Below are 19,954 nucleotides of genomic sequence, written 5' to 3'. Positions count from 1 at the left end.
TTACCTGTGTATGCACACGCACACACACACACACACACACACACACACATACACACACCCATACACATGCTCACACATGAAAATACACAGAGAGATGCAGGGGTGAGATATTGATACAATAAGAAGCTTTTGGTTTATCATTTTATGTTAATGAATATTTCTCCTCTGTTTCAAATCAATCAGTGTGCAATATTTTGTGACCAGGTAATGTGCACTACAACTATAAACAAACGCCTGAAATACATGTGAATCAAATAACACACCTTCTCAAATATTCAACTTGTGCAAGTGAGATGCTCATTGTAGTTCCCTTCCAAAATCGTTTAAATAAATGAGCACACCACACACACACACACACACACACACACACACACACACACACACACACACACACATCCAGAAACACACATTCAAAGTGCCCAACCACCCAACCTTCCTCTATCCCCTCACCAACACCCCACTCAACTCTCCAAGGATCCCTCAATCTGTTCCCATGATCTCTCAGTCAGCTCTAAAGCATGTTACCAAGAGCAGTGCAAACGTGCAGTTTTCAACAGTATAGGTTATGTGCAACATATTTTTACTGGAGAAAACGCATGCTATGAGCATTTAGCAGATACAGGACAAAAACTTTGCACATCAATAGGAGACAAAAATGAATGTAATCAAAAACCACAAACATATAACTGTAAATAGAAATAGCTAGATCTAACCAAACTGCAAAAGAATTACTACAAATCTCATATCAAACTATGTGTAATTAAATAATTTTGTGTTATCGTAGACCACTGAAGAAGCTTAACATGAACAGGCGAAACATGTCTGTTACTCAAGAATAAATTTCAGTTGAAAAAGACAGAAGTTTTCTTATCTTTATGATAAAACATAACTGAAGTTATTTACAAAGTGTTCGTGAAAGAAGACAGTCCTCAAAAATTGGAACAATGCTGTAACTACTTTCCTTCACAAGAAAGAAGCAAATAAGAAAATTATAGATCCGTCACCACCTTTTGCAAAATCTACAACACATTCAGTACAATTATCATCATGAACAAAGGAAAACATTAGATTTTAATCGGACAAAGGAATAATATGGCTTCATATGTAGTCACAGCACAATGGACAAGAGATATAAACTAGAACGATGAATATGAATCAAGACCTTCTCACAGATTCATAGGTATTGAGAAAGATTTTGACTTGGTTTCAATGAAATCTGTATTAATCGTCCTTGACAAACAAGTCAGTGATTCAACCCATGTAAATTTACTGAAGAATTTATACATCACTGCTACGGCTTCTGTTATGTGATGTTCACTGTGGTACTGAAAATTCAGAACTGAAAGAATAATTTGACAAAATGGTCCAATATCACAAAAAGATTTGTTAGCAGTACTAGGAGAGGTTTTCAGATTCCTTGATCTGCATCTATGTACATACTCCACAAGCCACCATAGAGTGTGCAGCAGAGTGTATCCTGTACCACTAAAAGTCATTCCCTTTCTTGTTGAGGTAAAACCGACTGGTTGTATGTCTCGATATGAGCCATCTTCGTGGTCCTTACGCAAAATGTATGTTGATGGTAGTAGAATTATTCTGCAGTCAGCTTAAAATGGTGGTTCTCTCAATTTCGTCAACAGTGTTCCTCGAAAGAAACGTCACCTTTCCTCCTGGGATTCTCAGCAGAGTTCCTGAACCATCTCTGTAATACTTGCATGTTGTCTGCACATATTTGTAACAAACCCAGCAGTACACCTCTGAAATGCCTCGATGTCCTCCTTTAATTCAACCTGGTTTGGATCGCAAACAATCAAGCAGTACTCAAGAGGAGGTCACACTAGCATTCTATACGAGGTCTCCTTTACAGATGAACCACACTTTCTTAAAATTTTCCCAGTAAACCAAAGTCGACATTTACTGTCCATCACATCCTCACTCCATTTCATATTGCTTTGGAGTGTTATGACCTCATATTTAAATGACATGACTGTGTCAAGCATGACACCAGTAATGCTGTATCTGAAGATTAGAGGTTTGTTTTTCCTACTCATCTGGATTAACTTACATTTTTTTTACATTTTGGGCTAGCTTCTATTCATCACACTGAATAGAAATTTTGTCTAATTCATCTTGTGCCCTCCTACAGTAGCCCAACTTCATCACCTTCCTGTACACCACAGCATCATCAGCAAACAAAAGAGTTAACGAAATTAGAATTATATATTAATACCTTCAGCTGCTGACAGGCGTTGATATATATCAACGGGGACAGGTGAAAATGTGTGCCCTGACCGGGACTCGAATCCAGGATCTCCTGCTTACATGGCAGATGCTCTATCCATCTGAGCCACCAAGGGCACAAGGAGTGTGCGACTTCAGGGACTATCTCACACATGCCTCCTATGAGACCTACATTCTCACCTTATATGTCCACACACTACATTTGTAGTGTCCCTACCCAACACACTCATTACTCATGGAAGACATTCTTACCAAGTCCTGTAAGAGTTTGGGTAATACATGTGCATCCGCACAGAAGAGAAAGGTCATGGCCGATACTGCCAGAACCATATACTTTATATGAATATGGTGTATGTTCTTTCGGACACGTCCAAAATAACAGACACCATTGATGACCTGCAGCCGTCTAGAAAGAAATTAGAATTATATATTAATACCTTCAGCTGCTGATGGGCATTGATATATATCGACAGGTACAGGTTAAATGTGTCATCAATGGTGTCTGTTCTTTTGGACATGTCCGAAAAAACAGACACCATATTCATATAAAGTAACATCAGATTTTGTCCATCCGGTCCACCAGATCATATATACAAAATAATAGTGGTCCTGTCACACTTTCCCTGGGCACTCCTGACGATAGCCTTGTCTCTGATGAACATTTGCAGTCTAGGACAAGATACTGGGTTGTGTTACTTAAGAAGTCTTTGAGCCACTCACATATCTGGGTACCTACTCCATATACTCATACCTTTGTTTACAGTCTGAGTTGATATGATAAACAGACAAGGACTGTATATTAATGTAACACACATGAACCATCTTCATTTTATGGAAATCAATGAAAATACAACTAAAACGTAAATTCAACCCACCAAAAGGAAAATTGTACAAATTAATTTCCAGTTCATAGAATCAGTTGTGTTTTCGTATTTATGGTGTATTTTTGGAAATCTAAATAAAGCTTTCTAAACTAAGCTTCGAACTTTGTATTACCAGTTTCAATTTTTGACGGTGAAGCATGGACTTCTTTTCATTTAAAAACTGAGGACTCCTCTGCATGGAATGATGGGAATTGCTTGACGATAGCCATTAACTGTACAAATAACAACATTCTTTTGGAAAAAACTTAAAGATTGTAGCTTTCAAGGTGTAATGAGTAAGTGCTTCACTTAAAGTTCAATTGATAAGAAACAAAGGATCATGTTAGATAGCTCTAGCAGCTCTCATGGTACTCTTTTTCTGAATGGGGACAAACCACTAATGCCATTTCTCAGGTATCAGTTCTGGGACCATGCCTTTTTTGCTCTCTCTCTCTCTCTCTCTCTCTCTCTCTCTCTATATATATATATATATATATATATATATATATATATATATATATATATATATATATATATATATCATCTCCCACATTACACTGAAAAAGCAGGAATTTTTCTCTTTACTAATGATGCAAGCACAATAATGAAACCCAGCACAATAAGCAATAACTGAAATATACAGAAGTAATATTGATCATGATTCTTCAACTTATCCCAGTATAATTCACGATGAACTACCTCACAGGTAAACAGCTGGATGCCAGTGTCCAATGAGCACAATATTTCAGCTAACGACCACCTTGCCATTGTACAGCTGATGTTGGCAGTGTGGTAGTTTGCCGAAATATTGTGCCCATTGGACACTGACATCCGGCTGTTCACATGTGAAAAAATAATAGTATTGACTGATTCTAGTAAAATTGTCTGTCACTTAACTCAGAAGAAACCCTGTTCATTCATACTGTTAATACACTGAGGTAACAAAAGTCTGGATACCTCCTAGTATCGAGTTGCACCCCTTTTTGCACAGTGTAGTACAGCAACTCGATGTGGCATGGAAGCTCCCTGCAGAAACACTGAGGTATGCTGCTTCTGTAGCCGTTCTGAATTGCAAATATGTTGTTGGTGCAGAATTTTGTGCATGAACTGAGCTCTCGATTGTGTCCCATAAATGTTCGGCAGGATTCATATCGGATGGTCTGGGTGGCCAAATCATTCGCTTGAATTGTCCAGAATATTCTTCAAACCTATTGCGAACAATTTTGTCCCAGTGTCATAGCCTATTGTCTTCCATAAAAATTCCATCGTTGTTTGGTAACATGAAGTTTATGTATGGCTGAAAATCGTCTCTAAATAGCTGAACATAACCATTTACAGTTAACGATCATTCAGCTGGACCAGAGGACCCAGTCCACTACATCTAAACACGGCCTCCAACATCAGGGAGCCGCCACCAGCTTTCATAGTGCCTTGTTTACAGTTTTGGTCCATGGCTTTATGGAGTCTGCACGACACTGGAACCCTCCCATCAGTCATTACCAACTGAAATTGCGACTCAACTGACCTGGCTACAGTTTTCCAGTCGTCTATGGTCCAACCAATATGGTCATGAGTCCAAGAGAGGCAATGCAGACAATGTCATGCTGTTAGCAAAGGCACTCGCATCGGCCATCAGCTGCCATACATAACACATTAAAGCCAAATTTCGTTCCATCGTCCTAATGGGTACGTTTGTTGTATGCCTCACATTGATTTCTTGGTTATTTCACGAAGTGTTGCTCGTCTGTTAGCCCAGACAACTATATGCAAATACCACTGCTCTCAGTAGTTAAGTAAAGCCCGTTGGCCAATGTATTGTCTAAGGTGACAGGTAATGCTTGAAATGTAGTGTTCTCAGCACAATTCTGACACTGTGGAATGTGGACCATTCACGTATCTCCCGTTTTGTCCCATGCATCTAACTCCAACGAGTTTGTTAATTCCTGTTGTTTGGGACCATATTCAATTCAGAAACCTTTTCACATGGATCATCTGAGTACAAGTGACAGTTCTGCCAATTCACTACTCTTTTGTACCTTTTGTATGGAATACCACCGCCATCTGTATATGTACGTATCACTGTCCCCTGACTTTTGTCACCTCAGTATATTTGCATTAGTTTTCCCTAATTGCTAATTGTAGCTTCAATTATATTTTATAATAAAGGTAAGAAAACTTATGTCGTTTACAGCTGGAATTTATTCTTGAGAACCAGACAAGTTTCGCCTATTCATGTTAGGCATCTTCAGTAGTATTCATTTTTTTGTCCTGTTCATACAGTCATTTTTTGTCCTATTCAATTCATTCAGTTCTATACAAGGTATGATATATCACCCTTAACAACAGTACAGCATGGGTCTCCATAGTGATATTAATATAGAACATTACCTGAACTGAAACTCACATATTACAGATGTTTTCAAATTTCTTTAATTTCGTGGCATTTGCTTTAAGTGTAACTGCTGATTTTGGTAATTAAAGCATCAGAAAAAAAGCTTACTTCACACTCTCACATTACTTGACCTCATAAGGCATAACTCTAGGGGAAAAGCAGCCTCCACTCTTAATTGAAAGAAATAGCAGCATTCATAAATAGAAAACTAGGAACAGCAGTATTCTCCACTTAATGAACGTTTTAAAAACAAATTGAAATAATTTCTACTTGACAACTCCTTCTACTCCATTAATGAAGTTCTGAGGAAATATTTTGTGTGTGTTTTGGTTTTGTATGACAATTTTTTTAGATAAAGATCAAAACAATGTAATTGAAAGGATGGAGCTATATTTCTACATAAGAAATGTACCGTACTTGTGAATTTGCTGACTCGTTTCACATCATGGCGAGTTGTAAATATGATTCATGGAGCACAAAAAACTGAAACTGAAACTAACTGACAGTAAAACAAAGAAATAAATCAGGGAACAGACTAGATCAGAAGATGTGATTATGACCATAAAGAAAATCAGGTGGAGATAGATGAAATATCTCGACATATGAATGTATGGTACATGGCTCAAGGAAGTTATTTGTTGAGTTCCAATAAATACCAAACCACAAATACCACAATCTAGTGGAAAGAGGATGTATTACATTAGAAAAGATGCAGACACAGTATGGATACATACAGCTTAAGTCAGTAATCCATGGAAAAGCTTAAAGGAGGAATTCTTCTAGTGGAAGGTGTCAGATGGTTGATGGTGATGGTAAATACTGCAAGTCTGATGGTCAGTTATCATTTCCTTAATTTGGTGAATATGATAGCTCCACGGCATAATATTCCATTGTGGGGCTATTTCAAGTTCAGAAAACATTTACTGTTGTTGTACATGCACAAGAGTTGTGCCATTGATATGTCTGCCCAAATATCTGTAACTAACTGAGTTTTGCAAATTGTTCACTTATTCTCTGTCACATGCGGATTGTCATTATTTGCTGCCACTGATTACACATGTGTTTGGCTGCTACTATTTATGGTTTTGAAATGCACTGTTATATACTACTATGAATGGATATTACTTTCTACAAAAACTGTGAACTCAACTCGAGACCTTTGCCCTTCACAGGCAAGCGCTCTACCATCTGAGCCACCTGAGTACAATTCACAACCTATCCTCAACTTCCGCCAGTACCTTATCTCCTATCTTCCAAACTCATGGCGGAAGTAAAGCTGTGAAGAAGGCCCAGGAATTGTGCTCAGTAGGTCAGATTCTAGAACACTTTCCCATGAAAGGTAAAAGTCCCAAGTTCGTGCCTGTCTGGCTCAGAGTTTTAATCTGACAGGAAGTTTCATATAAGTGCAAAAGTCACTGCTAAGTGAAAAATTCATTCAGAAATTACTTTTTATGTTTCACAATTACCCACAATCACATGAAATAAACAAAATGCATGCTAAATTTCTTACACTGATATAACTCTATTTGCTACAGATCTTACGATGGAGGAATTATTGAATTTAATGTAGTAATACCTATAATTCTTGTCTTATTGGTGGTGGGTCTCACCACAATACATCTACATTGTGCCTATATACTTGCACCACATACAGGCATATTCCATTCTAGACAAGTGTGTTACAGTACATCCAGTGCTCTTCACATCTAAATGCATAAGAAAAAAGCAATTAAGCACATTTACGTGAGTGTGTTCCAAGTATCGAAGTCCTTGGTTGAAATTCATTTCGCAGTTGTGCTGCAACAAAACAGAATCTTACACTCATATTACTTAAACTATTCCGTATTGTCCTGCTGAAAACCTGTTCCTCAGATAATTTTGTATATCCTTGATGTTTCGCAACTTATTATTTCTGATTATCATAAGCAGTTCAGTAATTACACATAATTTTAAGGAGAGAGTTTGTTTAAAGTCGGCTAACTCTTGACAGAACAGAACAAGATTGCCCAGAATAATTTGTCAGTGTCAACATTCATCGACAAGAAAGTGGTGACGTTGGCGAGGTGTGACGAGGTTGGGAAAGTGGAGGGTGGTGACTGCGTCTGATAATATCAGAAGTTAACCCCCTCTCTTCGAGCCTACTAATATTAGAGTAGTGAATTTTGTGTTTTTGTGTCTTCTAAGCATTTGATTTAATTATTTATTGATTTGTTTTCGTGACACATTTAAAATTATCCATAACGCCTTGGATATTTTCCGATGAATGTTCTTCCACAAAAAGGCCAGATAAATGAAAGCAAAAAAGTATTAGGGTTTTCACAATACCTGAAAAAAGAAAAAGTTTAGACTGTGCATAAATAAGCATATAAATTGATGAAACAATTTTGACTAATAACCACCTCTCGACAGTGAAAATTCAGCACTGTTCAAGGAGAAAAATATAGTTTTTTGCGTTATTTTTACTTAGAAAGGAAAAATACAATTGATAAGGTAATAAGGCTCTATGTATTGTCTTCTAAACGTTGTTTAATGTGTTCATAAGTAAATATTTTCTCTGGCAAATAAATGTAGATGTTTTGAAATGTGTTTACGGCACTTTTCCTGTAGCTTCACTTCTCAGCAGTGAACCCGACAAACTTTGTCAAGAATATGTAGCCATTAATAAACTGTGTCATGGCTAGTTCCTTAATCCTGATCTATGTTCTGATATTTTTGTTATCTCAGATAGTATATTATAGCCTCACTTTTACCATTCGGTATTGGGCTAAGGAAAGTGATGTTGTGTTGACGTTTCGTCTATTTTGAACACACCGGCATTTTACAGCAACTTCGCTCGATGTTCCTTCACTTTCTGTTGACGTACTGTGTGAATAGCCCGTTAAACGCCATTAATTCAAGTCATCAGTAGTATTTATAAATCCATAAACATTAAAGAGAAAAATCAACAATTTCACAGTATCTCTTAGCAAATCAATACAGGCCTACAGGGTAAGAATATCTGGGTTCTGATGTGAACAATAGAATCCTTACTTTGTTTGCACAAACATGTAATGTATGACCAAGTCTAATGTTAGACTGTGTGATTGTTAGTACTGACATCTTTGGCATGAATTACGCAACAGAAGGAAATGGGTATAGACACTATGGTTCAGCTGTGTTTAAACTAGTCGTGGCGTGTGTGTTCTGCTGTGTGGAGTTTTGGTGTATAGATGTGACGTGTGGTCCTTAACGTGTGCGTGTTTTGGCACTAAGATTGAAGATGAAAGCCGCACTCGCAATTTTGTTTGTATTTATTGGTTGCTGTAGCAACGTCGTGTTTTTGGAGCTTCTTATTAAGTAAGCATAATCACATTACAGTTTGTAAGGGATGATTAGCTTTCATAAAACGTTGTAAATAAGCTTTGACATTAGAAAAATTGTTTGCTGTTATCATGGGGTAACCTGTTTGTACAAATCAAAAATACTTTCCAGTAACCCTACTGTCCCCGGCACTTTGATGATGGTTATGCTGCTGAGAGCATTTTCATAGAACGCGAATCTTCTCTTGGGTGTAGTTGTGTAATTAATTTCTAATTTGGTGGAGGGCAAGGTAACTCTAAAGACAGTTCTGTGACATACTCTACGAACTGATTCACAGTTAATAAAATAAGTTTTATCAAAGGTGATTACTATTTTCATTTGTCTCGATTCTCTTTCGTGTATCGTTGATTTCAAAATTGAAATGAAGCTACCTCCGTCCAACGGTGTCCACCTCAAAAAATCTGTGATTTAGTAGTATCTGTCACATATTTCTAATCAACTTAGGCACTGACATTTAATTGCATATAGCTCACATAAAAAGAAACAATCTGAGTATTGGGAAAGCATATCTGTGGGGTTACAAATGGCAATTATGTTAAAAGATACAGAGTAATGCTATATTTATGTATGAGTGCAGTTGCTATTGTTTGGCCTTGAGAAAGTTGTGGCACCTGTAAAACATTAATTTGAGGGAACAGTGCCTGTATGAAAAATTTCATCATCAAAGGTTTATACATAACTTTCTTAGCACTGCACCAATTTTCAGATGACAATTTGTGATGTACCTTTCAGTTGGCCTGTCTGACAGTTCTCCCATAGAAGTTTGCCTCTATTCATGTTGTTGATATCACAAATAGCATTAAGATTGTATTGGTTGATTCCACTTCTCTCTTTATGAAATAACTGCCCTATTTTGAGTACGTAATTAAAACCTCAAGAATTAGAAAGAGAAACCTGCCTTTACTGCATTTGTAGCTTTAGGGAAGGGTTTTGACAATTCTTTAAAACTGTGAAGGGAGCATGAGTAAAATGTTGTTTACAATTGTTACAGACCCTAGACAGCAGTTATAAGAAGTAAAGTTCATGAAAGGTGAGCAGAAGGTGAAAAGGAAGTGAAACAGTTTTGTAGTCTATCTGTGAAGGGAGGATCTGCAAATGGGATTAACATTCAGGGAGCACAATTAAATACTTTGATGTTTGCCAGTGACATTGTAATTTTGTTAGAGGTGCAAAGGACTTGGAAGAGCAGGCAAATAGAACGGATAGTGTGTTGGGTGGAAAAAGCATGTAATATCAATATTATGAAAAACAAAGAAAGGGTAACAGCATGTAGTGAAATTAAATCGGCTGCTGCTGTGGGAATTATGTTAGGAAGGACACCAATCAAAGTAGTAGGTAAGTTTTGTTATTTTTGCAGTAAAGTAACTTATGATGCTATAAAATAGCAAGAAATGCATTTCTGAAAAAGAGGAGTTTGCTAACATCAAACACAAATTTAAGTGTTAGAAAGTCTTTTCTGAAGATATTTGTGTTGAATGTAGCCTTCAGTGGAAGTTTGTGGACAATAAACAATTCAAACAAAAAGAAAATGAAAATTTTGAAATGTGTTACAGAAGAATATGAAAGATTAGATGGGTAGGTTGCATTACTGATGTGGAGGTTGTGAACCAAATTTGGGAGAAAAGAAACGTGGTACACACCCGGACTCAAATAAGGGATTGATTGGTGGGTCACATCCTGAGGCATCAAAGAATAGGCAGTAGTAAATTTGGTAATAGAAGCAAGTGTCGGGGTTAAAAATTGTAGGGGGAGACTAATGATTGACTACAACAAGCAGGTTCAAGTAGATGGAGGTTTCAGCAGTTGTGTAGAGATGCAAAGTCTTGTGCAGGATGTACTAGCTTGTAGTGCTGCACCAAGTTAGGCTTCTGACTGAAGGTCACAACAATATTCTTGATAATTTATTTTCTAAGTAATATCTCTGCCAATATAGATCCATAACTGTTCAATATCATTCTGCTACATCAATGTTCAAATTTTTCATTTGTCTTAAAAAATATTGTGATCAGACAGCTTTAATAGATTTTTAATGGTAGCAACTGGAATGCATATGTATGACTCTTCGTTTTACTTATTTTTCAGGGAGGATCCAAGTTCTGGGAATATAATTACATTTTCTCAGTTCTTATTTATTGCTCTAGAAGGTTTTATATTTACATCAAGATGTGGTACAAAGAAGCCAAGTATTGGTTTAAAGTAAGTGAATAATATATTGTAGTTTACTAGATGTGTGCTTAAACCTGTCTCCTGTAATTGATGTATGCATAAACCTACTGGTAATATACACCAAAATGCTCCTTTTAGTTCTCTATATAAATGTGTTTCTTAATTAAGGTATCAATTTTACCTATTTAGAAAGAAGAAATTCCTTCTTATGACATAGACACTTCGTAGTTTTCCACATATATGGCAATGTGTATAGCTGGCAGTCATGCTTTCAGATCTTTCCTGTTGACATTTATGTAATGGAAGAGATGAAAGCAAGGGCCAGGTCCACTATCATACTCTAGACAACATTGAACACAATCACACAACATTATAACCATCATAACCAGTTTTGGCCATCATTATCATGGAAACTTAATTTGCCAAATGCGACATAAGATTGTAAGGTGGCATAAACTGCTGTTACAGGGAGTAAATTTTTCCACACAGATTGTCAAATCCTACAGGCACTTAATCAGCTCCAGATCTGCTGCTGCTGGTAGGTTTAAGAATACTAAACACCTAGGGTCATCAGTCTCCTGTTAATGCCCTCCCCACCCCCTCCCCCCTTTCCAGTGTGAAATAGATGTACTCATATCTCTGTTTCTAGAATAAATTCTATGTGCAAGTGTGAGAATAAAACTTCCTTGCATATTGAAACTGTGTGTCAGTCTGGGACTCGAACATGGGACCTTTGTCTTTCACAGGCAAGTGTCCTGGAACATTCTCCCAGACTGTGGCGAAACCATGTCTCCACAGTATCTTTTCCTCCAGGAGTGCTAGTCCTGCAAGTTATGGAAGAGAACTGTGAAATTTGGAAGGTAGTAGATGAGGTACTGGCAAAAGTAAAAGTAAATATGAGAAGGGTTTGGGAGTCATGCTTGCGTAGCTCAGTTGGTAGAGCACTTGCCTGCAAAAGCAAATTCCCACAGTTGAGCCCTGGCACACAATTTTAATCTCCCAGGAAGTTTCACATCCGTGCACACTCAGATGCAGAGTGAAAATTCATTCTGGAAAGTGTGAGAACATTTTATAAATGTTTGTGTAGCATGTACCAGAGGCAGAATGTGGGTACCACCCTGATATTCACCTCCTGGCACGTGGCAAACTACCTAAAAAGCACATCCAGGCTGGCCAGTTCACCAACCCTCATCGTTAATCTGCAAAGTGGATTCAAATCGGGTCAGGCTCACCTCCACATGTCGTGCAAGTGGTGCATTAATGCACCCTGCTAACCAGACAGGTAGCTCTAGATCCCTTTCCTCTATTGAACAGTTTTAGTTCATTTTCTAATTTGTGATCACTAATCTCAGTAAATGCCATTTCAGTGTTCATGCACTGATTAAATGAAGAACCTTATGAAAATAATTTTAGGAGACCGAATTGAAGATTTTTGTTTTCTATGTGTGTTCTATTTTTGTACCAAACTGCACACTGAGGAGGTGAATAGATGATTTTAATCAATTTTTTGGCTGTTTTTAAGACCAAAACTTCTTGGGATTTTTTATTAGAATTGCTCTTCTTACACTTCTTATGCGATCAACTTTTGTTTGCCAAAAAGACTTTGATTAAATCTGTGATTACACTCTTTGTTTTTGTAGAAACTTTGTAACACCTTTGCTGAGCCAATGTGGGTGTTTCCCAACATTATCTCAGTACGTACTCATCTGAAATGTATAGTACAATCCTTTTGAATTTCATCCATTTGTGCTCCACACTTCCATCCCCAGAGCTGAATGTTATATGTTGACTGCTCAGGTACTCTGCAATTTGTTTCCTGTCCTCCTTACTTAGCAAAAATATTATCATACCTGTCTTAACTTGTCTTGTGACACTTTGTCATCAATGCTACAATGGCTTTGTGCCAACTGATACACTCTTTCAGGTAACTGATTCGAAAGTGTGGATCTGTTTATTGATTGGGGGTTAAGAACATTTCCCTTACAGGTTTGTTCTTTGTTGCTTGAAGTATTCTTCACAATAGTATATTGAGAATAATCTCACATGAATCACTGCCTCTGGTACCACTTTTAATCACACGACTCCCATTTTGTGGCTGGTTAATTGAAGTCTCTCCCTGTTAAAACAGTATGATCAGAAACTTACCTGTGATTCATTAGTTTTTCAGAGCCTTAAGAGTGATCATCCTGTAAGATCACTTTTGGAAGATAGAATATATTGTCACACATAGTAGATTGAAAGGTATGAGTATTTTGTGGTATTGTATGTGGCAACATCATGTACAGAAATCACTAGTGTGTGTAATGTTACCATTTGTATAGCAGTTGGTGTTTGTGATTATAGTCTTGGTTTACTTTTCTAAGTGTTAGGGTACCTTAGATTTTCTAATTTCTTTGTTTTTTGTTTCAGAGATTACAGTATTCTAGTTGCAATGTTTTTCATTGCCAACCTCTGCAACAACTATGCGTTTAATTTCAACATTCCCATGCCTTTGCACATGATATTTAGAGCTGTAAGTAAAGACACAGACCTTAGGTTTAGTTTTAATATTTTGTTGCAATATTCCAGTTAATTAAATCCTGAAATAAAAAAAATCCATCATTTTTAATTGACTTATTAAAATTAAATTTGCATCCTCCTCAAATTTCTCTTCTCTGAAGATTCAGTGATGATTATATTCATAATTCATTAATGTCACTGTTTGATTTTTCCTTCCTAGTAATTACTGTTACATTCATGCATGGATTCTTATATAGGTCTTTTTTTTCCAGGGCTCTTTGATAGCAAACATGATTATGGGAATTATAATTTTGAAGAAAAAATACACATTTTCAAAATATCTGTCGGTCTTCATGATTACGTTTGGAATAGTTATGTGCACAGTGGTTTCTGGTAAGGAAGTGGTAAGTTTCATCCTGTTGTAGAGATAAATGTTTATGTATATATTCTGCTGTTTTAAGTAATTTTTTTGCAGAAAGTTATAGCCACACATTTTTTTCATTGGGATAGTAAAATAGGTGACAGTTGTTTATATTACAAAATAACCCATTATTGTGATAATATGCTGAGTTCAGATTAAATTAATGATTTGTGCATCTTTGGATAAGAAATTCTTAGCATGGCCAAAAGATTTCCTGCTGAATGCAATGCTATTGTTCACTGGTAGATTACTTCACCATATACTACGTAGATTTTTTCTGTTTTTCATACTGGGTTTGTTTAGAACAGTAATTCCCAGGTTATTTCACCTTACTAGGAGCATTCATCATCTTTTGTTGTTTCATTTTGTAATTGTTACTCCAAAACAGCTGTATCAAGGAACTACTTTCCTTTAGGTATTTAGTTTTCATCTGTCTTCCTATACTACTTCATTATTTTGTGTCGCTCAGTACTTTATCTGTGTAGTGTTTTCTCTAATCAACTCCTTCAGTGTTTTAACTGCATTATGATGTTTTTCTGTCACCGATTGATGTCTTGTGTTTTATTGTGTGTAGTTCAGACAGCGTGTTAGATTCTGAAAAGTAATTGATATTAAGACACACACAACCCCCTCCTCTCTCTGTCAAAAAGTAAGCAACAGTTTAAAAAAATTGAGCTGTGCAGCAGCCAGAAGACACATGGAATAATGTTTAGGAAGTAGTATGCATACTAGGTAAGCAGAATTTTATTGATTATTCTTGGGCACTGGACTGTGGTAGGCTTGTTTTGCACAACTTAAGAATTAGTTATACATTATCTGAGACAAGAGCTTTATCAGGAGTGCCGCAGGGAAGTGTGATGGGACCATTCTTGTTCTCAGTACAGAGCATGAGTAATTGTACTTTCACTATGCTAGCCACTTTAGACGGAAAACTATTTACCATTTGGGTACACAACTTTATGGGAATGATGTCCAGACTCGCTGCAAGATTTGATTTGTTAGTATTGTTAGTGTCAAGATGTGCCTTTAGGCACTGGTACTACTGTGGGGAGATTGGGTTGAAACACAAGAAGTCAGTCAACATCGATCTGGACAAGGTGAGCAGAGCTTTACTCGTAAAGCTGTCTTATCAGACTGCCACTCTTCACAAATATTGGTGCATTAAAGGAATACAGAAAGGTCTTCTTTTTGCAGCGGAGTTGAAGAACGCTATTCAGAAGTTTGAATTAATTGGTGGTTAGGAAATTGCCCCTGGAAGAGGCAGTCAGCCAACAGTGCCATGAATTGTTGAAAAAGTCACTGTTGCCATGGCTGAGAATGTTGGGCGTAACATGCAATCTTCAAGCTGTGCATTAGCTTTGTCCTGACAGCTGAACATTCTGTGGTCCACCATTCTAAAAGTGTTGGAAACAGTTGTGAAATGTTATCCATACGAACTTCTCATTACTCACCAACCTTTGCCACGTGACAGACATTCCAGAAGACTCTGAAGTTGAAGTTGATGACCTGTGGCTTTGGAAAATTTTGGGAAGTGATGAAGCACATATTATTCTTACTGGGGTAGAGAAGACACAATTGTCTTATTGGGGGATCGTCACTGCCCATGAACGTTCGTGAAGTTCCTCTGCATAGGGACGTATCACTGTGTGGTGTCCTTCCGCGGGTCCGGGAGTTAGAATAGGCCCAAGGTATCCCTGCCTGTCATAAGAGACGACTAAAAGGAGTCTCACACTTTTGGACCCTATAACTTTAGATCCCAGTTTATGGTTTGACCTGCCACTTTCCAAATTCTACAGAAGTGTGGGCCATATGGGGAAGGACACCTTGCGTGGTGCTTGAGTTATCCATAGTGCCCTTAGATTCAATCTTCTTAACCTCTTGTCATTGCTTTGCATCTCCACCTGCAATTCAACTATTTGGGCAAGGACACTTTCTGGGGTTTGTCATCTTCTTCTGTTGTCTCCTGTCCTCTTTCGCCCCCATGACAGTATCGTATTTCTCTGTGCCCAATATCCAGCACAGTAGCCAGTCAATTGTGGTGGGGCTTTCATGTACCTATTTGGTGGTAGCCCCCTGACAACACAGGGATCACACTGCTGATGCCTGAGCTGTAAACTCCCCACGTATGCCAAAGAGTAGATGCCTGTCTTCCTGGGGCATTGGGAATCTCGGCAATAGCCATCACCCAAGGTAGCCTTTGCTGTGGCTGGGTGGCGCCCGTGGGGAGAGCCCCTGATCGGAGTGGGTGGCATCAGGGCAGATGACCCGTAATGAAGCGGAGTAAGTCATTTCTTGCTGGTGACTGTACGACGCCAGCAGCCTCTAAGAAGGGCAACATCTAGTACAATGCTGACAGATATGACCCTAAATCTTTTCCCTCCTTCACTACACCATGGGGCGAATGTAGGGCTACAGAATGATGAGAGCCGTATTCACCTCGGTATTTAGTCTGTAGCAGAATGGACGGGGACTCCTTTCTACCTATGAAGCCTCAGTTTTTTGTTGAACATCTTGAGGATAAGTTTGGGGAAGTGACAGCACTGTCGAAGATGAGGAGCAGTGCAGTCTGGATCCAGACAGCATCCCCATCCCAATCCTGGGCGTGACTCGCTTGTGACCGGCTGGGTGATATTCCTGTTTTCGTCACTCCCCATAAAAGCCTCTACATGGTCCAGTGGATTATTTTCCATTGCTACCTCCTCTTGCAGTCTGATGACGAGCTCTGTGCCAATCTAGAACGGCAGGGTGTTCGTTTCATCCAGCACCTTTACAGGGGACCCAAAGGCAATGGGGTTCCTACAGGTGCCTTCATCTTGGCCTTTGGGGGTGATTCATTGCCTGAAAGGTCAAGGTGATGGTTTACCGCTGTGACGTTAAACTATACGTCCCTCCCCCTATGCTGTGCTTTAAGTGCTGGAAATTCAGGCACATACCTTTTTGCTGCACTTCCAGTGCCACATGTCTAGACTGCAGACATACACTGCATCCAGATGCTCCCAGTGCTCCTCCTCCCACTTGTACCAATTGCGGGGAGCAGCACTCCCCCTGCTCGCCAGACTGCACAGTACTCCAAAAGGAGCGGAAAATCATGGAGTAAAAGACCCTGGACTGGTTGACTTACCTGATTGCACACCTTTCGGTTGATGTCCACATACGCTGCAGCTACATTACCATCACCATCACCATCACAAGTACCAGCCATACCACTCTCTGTGCCACGAACAGTGGGCACCCCGGGCCTACAGAATACATCTGACCCCTTGGTGGTAAGGGGAAAATCTCCTTCCGTTGCTCCCAGAGTACTTCGGGAGCAAGGCCTCCCCCCTGCCCCCCGCCCCCCCCCCACTCCCCGCCAAACGAAGGGGACATAAGTCCCCTCCCCCCCCCCCCCCCCCCCCACACACACACAGCCGGAGAAGCAACAGAAAGCAGCAGCCTCCCCTGGTTCCTTTCGTGCGGAAGGGGTCCCTGGGGACCCTCTCTCTCAAGGTCCAGTAATGCCACAGCAGACACTTGCCAGTGGCTAAAGGAGCCAAAAGCTGCTGGACAAAGAGCTTCATGGTCTTCCTCCATGCCTGAAGCTACTTCAGAGAAGTCCTCCCAGCAAGCCCCTAAAGGGAAGCAAGAGGGCAAGCAAACAAAGAAATCTGCTAAGAAAAAGGACCCTCCGGTGGCCCCAGCACCGCCACTCCCTGCCAGTTCTGCAATTGTGCATGAGGTGGAGATCTCAGCATCCCATGAGGACCTGGTTCTCACTGATGTCTCATTCACAATAGGTATTGATACACGCACTCAGTCGGTGGCAGGAGGTGACCCTGAGGTGTAACCTGACTACTTACATGTTTCATGCCTTCCCAGCCTCACGATAACGTCATCATCCAGTGGAATTGCTGCGGTTTTTTACACCACCTGGCTGAGCTATGGCAACTGATAAGCTTTACACCTCCTTTCTGCATTGCCCTCCAGGAAACCTGGTTCCCGGCAATGTGGACCCTTTGCCCTTTGCACTTACTCAGCCATTGATTTATCCCTCTGCTGCCCAGGACTTCTCTCATCCGTCCACTGGAGAGCCCACGATGACTTGCATGGTAGTGACCACTTTCTCATCTTCCTGTCACTCCCCCAGTGCCATTTCCCCGGACGTCTACCAAGATGGGCTTTAGACAAGGCAGACTGGGAAGCTTTCACCTCTGCTGTCACCATTGAATCTCCCCCACATGGTACCATTGATGTGGCAGTTGAGCAGGTCACTAGAACGATCATTTCTGCGGCAGAAAACACCATCTCTTGTTTTGTAGGGTGCCACCAGCCAAAGTCAGTACCTTGGTGCTCGCCTGAAATTGCGGAGGCCATTAAAGAGCATCGGTGAGCTCTACAGTGACATAAGTCGCACCTAATAGCTTTTAAATGGCTCCATGCGCAGGTTCGCCAGCTTATAAAAAGACAGAAACAGGCGTGTTGGGAGAGGTACGTCTCAACCATTGGGTGTCATACATCACATTCCACAGTCTGGACAAAGATCAGATGTGTTTGTAGGTACCAGACCCCATATGTGTTACTGGCATTGACATCAATGGCATGTTATCTACAGACGCAAAAGCAATTGCCAAGCACTATGCTCGGGCCTCTGCGTCAGAGAATTACCCCCAGCATTTCGCACCCTCAAACAGCGGATGGAAGGGAAAGCCCTCTCGTTTACCGACCATTGCAGTGAATCCAGTAATGCTCCATTTACAGAGTGGGAGCTCCTCAGCGTCCTTGCACACTGCCCTGACACAGCTCCTGGGCCAGATCGGATCCACAGCCAAATGATCAGACATCTCTCGTCCGACTGCAAGCGACATCTCCTCGTCATCTTCAACCAGATCTGGTGCGATGGCATCTTTCCAGTGCAGTGGTGGGAGAGCACCATCATTACAGTGCTCAAACCCAGTAAAAACTCGCTTGATCTGGATAGCTATCACCCCATCAGCCTCACCAACATTCTTTGTAAGCTGTTAGAATGTATTGTAAGTCAGCAGTTGTGTTTGGTCCTGGAGTCACGTGGCCTACTGGCTCCATGCCAGGGCAGTTTCTGCCAGGGTTACTCTACTGTTTATAATCTAGTTTCCCTTGAGTCTGCCATCCGAACAGCCTTTTCCAGACGCCAACACCTGGTTCCTGTCTTTTTTAATTTACAAAAAGCCTACGACACAACCTGGAGACATCATATCCTTGCTATGTTATATGAGTGGGGTCTCAAGGGCCCGCACCTGATTTTTACCTAAAATTTCCTATCACTCCTTACTTTCCGTGTCCAAGTTGGTGCCTCCCATAGTTCCCCCCATATCCAGGAGAATGGGGACCCACAGGGCTCTGTATTGAGTGTATGTCTATTTTTAGTGGCCATTAATAGTGTAGCAGCAGGTGTTGGGCTGTCGGTCTCACCTTCTCTGTATGCAGACGACTTCTGCATTTCGTACAGGTCCTCCAGTATTGGTGGTTGCCGAGCGGCGCCTAAAGGGAGCCATCTGCTACAAGGCGCAGTCATGGGCTCTGGCCTACGGCTTCCAGTTTTCAGTCGTGAAGTCATGTGTCATGCATTTCTGTCGGCGTCGTACCGTCCATCCAGAACCAGAACTTTACCTTAATGACAATCCACTCACTGTAGTGGAGACATATCAATTCTTAGAATTGGTTTTCGACGCCCGGTTTAAATGACTTCCTCATCTTCGTCAGCTGAAGCGTAAGTGCTGGCAGCATCTCAGTGCCCTCCACTGCCTGAGCAACACCAACTGGGGTGCAGATGGCTCTACACTGCTAAAGCTCTACAGAGCCCTTGTTCAATCTCGGCTTGAGTATGCGAATCTGGTTTATGGTTCGGCGGCGCACTTAGCATTGCATTTACTCAACCCAGTGCACCACTGTGGCGTTCGACTGGCAACAGGAGCTTTTAGGATGAGTCCGGTGACCAGTGTCCTGGTGGGGACCGGAGTCCCTCCATTGAAGGTCAGGTGTGCACAACTGCTCACC

At 40.2% G+C, this 19,954-nt stretch overlaps 1 protein-coding gene across 1 annotated transcript in view; it reads left to right on the top strand.

Annotated features, from left to right (window-relative positions):
* The first annotated feature begins 8,629 nt into the window (after positions 1-8,629).
* LOC126248476 (UDP-xylose and UDP-N-acetylglucosamine transporter) overlaps positions 8,630-19,954 on the top strand; it is a 32,797-nt gene continuing 21,472 nt past the window's right edge. Inside the window, exons 1-4 of the mRNA XM_049949492.1 lie at positions 8,630-8,832; positions 10,939-11,052; positions 13,432-13,534; positions 13,794-13,925. Of these exons, the coding sequence (XP_049805449.1) occupies positions 8,756-8,832; positions 10,939-11,052; positions 13,432-13,534; positions 13,794-13,925 (426 nt within the window). The 5' untranslated portion in view covers positions 8,630-8,755. The remainder of the gene's footprint in view (positions 8,833-10,938; positions 11,053-13,431; positions 13,535-13,793; positions 13,926-19,954) is intronic.

Source organism: Schistocerca nitens, chromosome 3 (assembly GCF_023898315.1).
Source record: "Schistocerca nitens isolate TAMUIC-IGC-003100 chromosome 3, iqSchNite1.1, whole genome shotgun sequence".
Classification (NCBI taxonomy): Eukaryota; Metazoa; Arthropoda; class Insecta; order Orthoptera; family Acrididae; genus Schistocerca; species Schistocerca nitens.
The sequence above is the reverse complement of the archived record's forward strand: the minus strand, read 5'-3'. Positions and strand labels throughout refer to the sequence as shown.